The following is a 7,668-nucleotide window of genomic DNA, read 5'->3' on the forward strand; positions in this document are numbered from 1 at the left end:
TGGAAGCAACGAAGACGGAGAGAGAATAAGAAAAGTGAAGATAAGGTGGGTCCCACGCAAATAAAAAATATGGTTCGAAGACGGAGAGAGAATAAGAAAAGTGAAGATAAGGTCCCACGCAAATAAAAAATATGGTTCATAATAGAAGGAGAGACCAGCGGCCCGTTCGGCAGCTATTATCTGGCTTATAAGCCTGGGTTTATTAGCTCATGAATCGTATTTTTCTCTCGTATCAAATCAGTCAGTAGTATTTTTAGTCATGGTTTATAAGTGAATATAGCCGAAACGAACAGTGTAGCTCGTGGTATATCTTGGCTATTAAGCTTTGTCTGCTAATTACGTGGCTTGGCTTATAGCCAAGGTTATTGGGCTTGCTCCTTGGAGCCTGGAGCCAGGTGAGGTCGACGGCACGTGCGGGTGCGTGAATGAGAATGACTGGCCAGATTTCCTGTGCAGGCTGCACTGACAGCAGGATGACCCATCATATCCATCCATCCGTGGCTGGTAGCCGTACGTAGCCGATGGATAGATGGATGGATGGATGGATGGATGGGAGACGAAGACGACAGGAGGTGAGGAGGTTCATGCACGCACCGATGCACCAAACCAGAAACCAAAACCAAAAGGCAGTGGCCAGCTGCTGGTTTTGGTTTCGCATCGGCAGGGCCGGGACAGACACGGACACAGTCTCGTCCTGCTCCTGGCCACCGTACGTTCGATCTCCATCCAACCATGGCGAGCGAGCAGCCAGCAGACACCCTGCACCAGCAGACGGAGAGAGAGAGAGAGAGCGATCTGTGCATGTGCAGTGCTTCGCATCGGCATCACACGCACACGTTGGTTGCTTGATAGTACCATTGCTATGCTACAGCAGCAAGCCCATCATCGTCTTTTTTCGTTCCATCCGGCACACAAAATATGCATCTAAATATGAAACTCCATAAAGCTCCTAGAATCTGCGCGCTGAGAGCGCTCGGGTTACTGTTTACCAATCGTATACAGCCACGTTGCTCGTGCGTCCAGCGACCTAAAAAAACAAAAAACGAAAACCGTCCAGCGACGCACCTCGCCTTCTCCGCCTCGCTTCCTCACCCCTTTCGCCCTCCTCTCCCTCGACCGCGGCGCGCGCAGATGTGGCGCCCGGCCTTGCCACCGGCTACGCGCGGGGATTCTTTACCTCTTCCTCTCCTCCAGCTGCGCCGCACACGGATACCGCGAACATCCCCGACGGCGGCTGCGCCAGCCGATCTACGACGGAGAGCCAGCGATAACGACGACGCTTGGGGCGCGGGAAGACCCGGGGCAGAGGCGCCGTCTACCGTTCGCCCATATCTTCATCTCCGCCGCTATCAGGTTCCAACTGTGGACGACGCCCAGGTGCCACGAGGAGAGCAAGAATGGCGGACAACGGTCTCGCCCAGGTGCTCCAGTTTCCTCTGTTTATTTTCTAATTTTGCTCTGCCTCTTTGATTCCCTCAAATTGACTTGGTTTCCTATCGTAGGGTTTGGACTTTGATGGCTGATATTCAGCTATTCGTCTACTCAGTATACATCCCCACGCCAATTGGCGATTTCTTCCTCACAGATAGGATGCGCTCATCTCAGGCCCCAACACCCGTGCTTGGTTTGTTATCCTACTCTTGCTTTTTTCCTATTATATGCTTCAATTTACGGTTGTTCTGGCCTGCCATGATGCAAATAGGAGTGTGCTTCTTTTTATGTGTAGTCTCCATGTTTTGTTTTTCTAAAATGAAAAGATCATGGATTACTCAGATGGTAATATGTACTTCTGTTGTAGAATTGCTTGCTTATGTTTACTATAAGATGAGGTCACAAAACCCAAAAAAAAAGGTGTTGCTCCCTAAGGGCAAAATTAGCTCACACTTGCTTCCAAGTTCCAGTTTCCTCATGAAACATAGATTGCTACGACGCCCAGGTGCCACGAGGGGAGCAAGAATGGCGGACAGCGGTCTCGCCCAGATGCTCCAGTTTCCTCTGTTTATTTTCTAATTTTGCTCTGCCTCTTTGATTCCCTCAAATTGACTTGGTTTCCTATCGTAGGGTTTGGACTTTGATGGCTGATATTCAGCTATTCATCTACTCAGTATACATCCCCACACCAATTGGCGATTCCTTCCTCACAGATAGGATGCGCTCATCTCAGGGCCCCAACACCCGTGTTTGGTTTGCTATCCTACTCTTGCTTTTTTTCCCGTTATATGCTTCAATTTACGGTTGTTCACTGCAACTGGCCTGCCATGATGGGAATAGTAGTGTGCTTCTTTTTATGTGTAGTCTCCATGTTTTGTTTTTCTAAAATGAAAAGATCATGGATTACTCATATGGTAATATGTACTTCTGTTGTAGAATTGCTTGCTTATGTTTACTATAAGATGAGGTCACAAAAGCCAAAAAAAAGGTGTTGCTCCCTAAGGGCAAAATTAGCTCACACTTGCTTCCAAGTTCCAGTTTCCTCATGAAACATAGATTGCTACAGTGTTTGCGTTTGATTGTGTATATTGTAGGCTTAAAAATTCCCTCTGCGTCCCATCCCATATTTTTTTTGGGTTCAGGTCAAAACGTTTGATACAACAAGGCCATTAAACACATGGACATAGATATTTAGTTTCTCATTGAGCTAGATCTTAGAGAAGCTAATGTTAACAAGTGCCTACAAAGTTACCTCTTGAGTCCGATCAATTGCAATTTATGATCGTTAATCTACATAGGCGTGTTGGCAATGTCAAAGTTAAGGTTCAGTTGTACCTGCACAAAATATAGCTCTGCTAAATTTCTTTGTTCTCCCTCTTTCATAAAATTTCATAGCTTAGTATTTTTTATTGGCTAACAAACATGACCTTTGTGAATTTCCAGGTACAGGTTCACTTCCTCATTTGGTTTTTAAAGGGTAAATTTAGTTTGCCGTGGTTATTTTCCTATTGCCTGAACTGTTCATGTCTGGTGTGTGCCGATCTTTGTTATATGCACTGCCTCTATTTTTAGTTTTTTAACATTATTTAGTTCAGTGTTGGGCTATCCAATGTGAAATATTAAAGGGTACGTACTACACCTAATATTCTTGATGACCAATTGTTCAAAATGCAGTCCACATTATTTTCATATAAGTCACATGTGTTCCCAGATCTTAGAGTCTCTGATCGTGATGTGTGCAGGTCATACGCAATGTGCCATATCACTGGTGCAGGGACCTTTCTTGCTCAGATGAATTTACTGGCTGATGATCTGATGCTTCGAAGGCATTATTTCTGATACACATGAGGGGTATGCAGTATGCACTATCACCGCCTTTCCTTCTAATGGCACACAAAGTTCAATTGTTTCGCTCCATGTGAATTTAGGAAAAGGCAATGCATATGTCATTTAGGAAAAGGCAATTACAAGGTTTGATGGTTCCCTCATAGGTAAGTGCTACGCTTTATTTTGTTCTATTAGTTCAGTTTATGGTGGTTTACTAAAATTGGGGTTACATGATTCGAATTCAAGTTTCAAACAGCTTCATTCATGTGTACGTATTTTGTAGACAGACTATCATCGATGTATGTTTATCGTACTGCCATTCAATTAATTTTTCTCTTGCTCTAAATAGGTTAGTGCTAATACAAATTTGTCACTGCTCATGTAAGTATGTTCTCTTCGATGTCTCGCTATTGATACCAATACGTACCCATGATTTGTATTGCTTGGTGATGATGGCATAATAAAATTTTATCTCTGTAGAGGAAAACCCACTTAAATATGTTCTTATCTGTCAAGTGCATCCTGCTCTTCCCTGATTCATGTACGTTGACAGTTATAGGAATTCAAGTAGTAAAGGGGAAGACTCCCGCATGTGTATCCTGCTCACTCCATTCTTCTATTCTTTACCTATTCAGCTTCGTATCCAATTTAGTTGTTGGCTTCAGTGAAATTAGTATTCTTGACCCTAGAAAGATCAACTGATTAATATCATAAACTATAATTTGGAGAAGTCTGACCACTTTGTATTACCATAGGGATAGTGGTTTCTAATCAGATGCGATTTATATATGCAAATAATTGTCTGAAACCTTTGTAATTGTAGGACTCCGAATATATATTTTGCCCACAAGTTGTGTGTCTTCTATATTAATCGTAGCTATTATCGTCCCTTTTTGTAAAATTAGTCCCCTTACATTTTCCTCGCTGTTTCCTTATTACTTTGTTCGGTACATCTTTGATTTTTCAGGCTATCACATTAGTTTGGGAGCTGCTGCTGCTAATTTGTTCTTTAATATATAGATGAAAAATATGTTTTGTTGTATCAATACAGAAGCCTAATAAGGCATTATGGAATGTTAAGGATTGTTGATGTTCTAATGAATGTAGTATTGCTTATTTGCACCTGCTTTCGGCTTGAGCTGTTCTATTTACTTATCACGCTACAATGCTACATAATGTTCATGCCTCCTTTTTTGTCCGTACAATTTGAAGCTACAAGCTGTTAATTTTGCCTTCATTCGCTTAATAGATTCCATGTTAATGTTCACAAGGAAACTTTGTTCAAGAAAATCTTAAAAGAAAACGATGCAGCCTTACTAAAAATTTCCTGCAGCAAAATTCTGTAGTTAATTTATTTAGCCTCTAGCGATATTATATTACTTAGACCTTAATTGCTTTTGTTGCGAATGATCCTTTTTCATTATAGAATGTTCTGATTCAGCTTATCTGCATACATGCACAGTTGCTTACAAAATACTGAAAACAGAATTAACATGATCCATGCACCTTTATAGGTCCAAATGCCAAAGTATATATGCCAAGGCATGCATACAGTGTGTTAAAAAGTTTTTTTTTTACTTTTGCAATATATGGTACTAAATGATAACCTGGTCTGAAATTAATTTTTTTTTGTACTCTGTACAGCCCAAATCTTTGAGAACAGCTTTAAATATGAACACAATGTCAGATTCCTGAATGTTGCCTCCAGTTCAGAGTCAAGCTTCAGTTTCTTTTCAATGCAATGATCACCAGCTCAGGGCTACCTAAGCCTCTGGTATGCCACTGAACCCATGCCCCCTGTTGCTACCGTGTTATTCCCAAATTTGTCATCTGTAGAGCTAACATAACAGGCATACACTAAGCATATTGCACAACGAAGAAGATGATTATACTTTACTATATATGTCTCTCAGCCATAAAGAGAATTGCCCTCCACTATCACCTTCTACTTTGCATGACAACTTTACATTTGAAACTTAAAAAAGTTATGCTATAATTACCCACTTTGCTTTATACTCGGACATTGTCATCTGTTTTTATTTTTTGTGACTTTACGTACGTGTTCTTCATGCAACCTATCTCTAAACAAACCAGACCATCCTACTTTCCAATATATTGATTCTCACTTTTCTTGCTATAATTGTTTCTTTGGGGATCCATACTGATCACTACTACTTGCACCGTATGTGCTCATTTTATAGCCTCTATCGTCTCTCATAGCTTTCTATAGGCATTACATACTCTTGAATTAAACTGATTGTGGCTGTCAAATATTCTCATAGCCCCCTTCTATTGGCATTACATATTCTTGAATTAAACTGATAGTGGCTACATTCAAAATGTCATCCTTTTTAATCACGGATTCACATTTGCATGCCAATCCTTGCAGGGATTACATGGCCATGGTGAATCTCACCTGGAAAAAGCCCATTTATACAGTTTCTCCCAAACATAACTAGGCATGACAAAACTCTACTTAATTTTTTTCTTGAATATTTCTGCTCATTTGCCATCAAACAAATTACCATGGCCACTCCTGATCAGCTTTAGCTAGGTCGGCTTTAATGATGCTACTGTCCACTCCTGATCAGCTTTACCATTGACTTGGACCACCCGTTTCTCGCATCCAGCTGATGCAGAACACTTACTGTATATGTACATTAATGGAGTATTCATACAGATATAACATGCAGATAGCACCTAGCGATTCTATGGAGTATTCAGAACACTTACTGTATATGTACATTAATGGAGTATTCATAAAGATATAGCTTTCAGGAGTCCTATCAAGGCCAATGATGCTGACGTCCACTTCCAATCAGCTTTACCAAAGACTTAGACCATCTGCTTCTTACCATCCAGTTGGTTTAGACTACTTACTGTATATTCATTGATGGAGCATTCTGTCCCTCAGTGTGCTACCTGGCTAAACTTGCCACTAATTGTATATGTTATGTCATGCATCCGAATTTCTCAGTTAGTATGCCTGCTGCCCCTTATACGCGAAATGGATTAACATAACTATGTTTTGTTCCTTGCACCATGTGCCTGGCAATTTCTGTTTGTCAGGAGTACCTCCATCTTAATGTTTTAGAAGACAATAAAAAAAACTATGGCATGCCCACACGTCAAGCCCTACACAAGATGCTCAAGCAAATAGAAGCATACAGGCGCAGCGAAGCGCGCCTACCTACCTAGTTCTAATCAATGCATGGTTCTCAACTCTGAAGGCGAGGCGTGTGTGTGAGTCACGGGCACTGGTTGCTGAGCACCACAACTCCCGAAGGTGAAGTGTGTGTGATCGTGATCGTGATCCACCCAGTGGTAATAATCTAATCTAGGGAGTTAACCATCCCCGTTTAATTACACGCATGCATTGGCCACCAGCCGCGCGGGCCCCACAATCCCACCTCTCTCCCTATAAAAATGTTCCCGAAAGCTCGCAAACCCACCACGGGCCACCGATCCCCCCCGTGTTCCGTCCCGTCCCGTCCCTCCAGCAAATCCGGAGCCCGTTCCATCCATCCGGCACCGGCCACCGGCGAGGCCAACTACCACTCCACCAGCAGCGGGGATCACCGCCTCCGACCCACTGCTCCGGGCGCCGCGCCTCAGATGCACCTGCTCGACCTCCACCGCCGCCAAGACCACGGCAGCATGTCCGGCCGCGCCGACAGCGCCGGAGGCCGCCGCAAGTCGTCGCCTCTCGCCGCCGCTGGGGTCCCGGCGAGGCCCGGCGCGGGCAGTCCGGGCGCCGGCGGGACCTCGGCCACGACCACGTACCTGGGCGCGGAGGCGGCGGTTCTGCTGGCGTGCGTGACGGCCACGCTGCTGGTGCTGCCGCTGCTGCTGCCGCCGCTGCCGCCGCCGCCGCCGCTCGTCCTCCTCGTGCCCGTCGCCATCTTCGCCGTCCTCCTGCTCCTCGTCCTCGTCCCCTCCGACGCCCGCGCCGCCGTCACCGTCGCCGCGCCCGCCTCCTCCCGCTCCTCTTACTTGTAGTAGCTAGTACTTGTAGCTGATTAGAGTGAGTAGTAGTAGATTGATTAGAGTGAGTAGTAGTAGATTTTGGCGTGGAAATGTAAATAAAAATCCAACGCGGAGTCTTCTTCTTATTGAGAGATCGACTACTACATGGACACGATTTTGCTTTGCTCCACCTCGACGGGATTTTGGCTCAGTTCCTTTCATTCATTTTTTTTTTTAAATTTCCTTCTGCTCGCAGCAATCTCACTCGTACAAGTTGCGAAATTGGTTGCAATTCTGCATCTAGCAAATTTCACTCGGACATAGGAGTACATACATAGTACTACATGCATCGATTCAGATTTGCTTGGATCAGGAATTCACTTGGTGCGGCAACAACTCTGCGTACCATCTGAGGCTGCAACTGGAATTATTGCAGGGACTCAA

General features: G+C 44.1%; 1 protein-coding gene and 1 long non-coding RNA gene across 2 annotated transcripts; both read left to right on the forward strand.

The window, feature by feature from the left end:
• The first annotated feature begins 4,666 nt into the window (after positions 1-4,666).
• LOC136472415 (uncharacterized) lies at positions 4,667-6,234 on the forward strand. Its single transcript, XR_010762338.1, has 2 exons — positions 4,667-5,032; positions 5,648-6,234. It is a non-coding gene; the product is annotated as an uncharacterized lncRNA (long non-coding RNA).
• A 639-nt stretch (positions 6,235-6,873) lies between these two features.
• LOC136469274 (protein AUXIN-REGULATED GENE INVOLVED IN ORGAN SIZE-like) lies at positions 6,874-7,257 on the forward strand. Its single transcript, XM_066467530.1, has one exon. It carries the CDS (start codon positions 6,874-6,876, stop codon positions 7,255-7,257), a length of 384 nt encoding a protein of 127 aa, XP_066323627.1.
• Positions 7,258-7,668: the final 411 nt, after the last annotated feature.

This window comes from Miscanthus floridulus, chromosome 8, assembly GCF_019320115.1.
Source record: "Miscanthus floridulus cultivar M001 chromosome 8, ASM1932011v1, whole genome shotgun sequence".
Taxonomy (NCBI): domain Eukaryota; kingdom Viridiplantae; phylum Streptophyta; class Magnoliopsida; order Poales; family Poaceae; genus Miscanthus; species Miscanthus floridulus.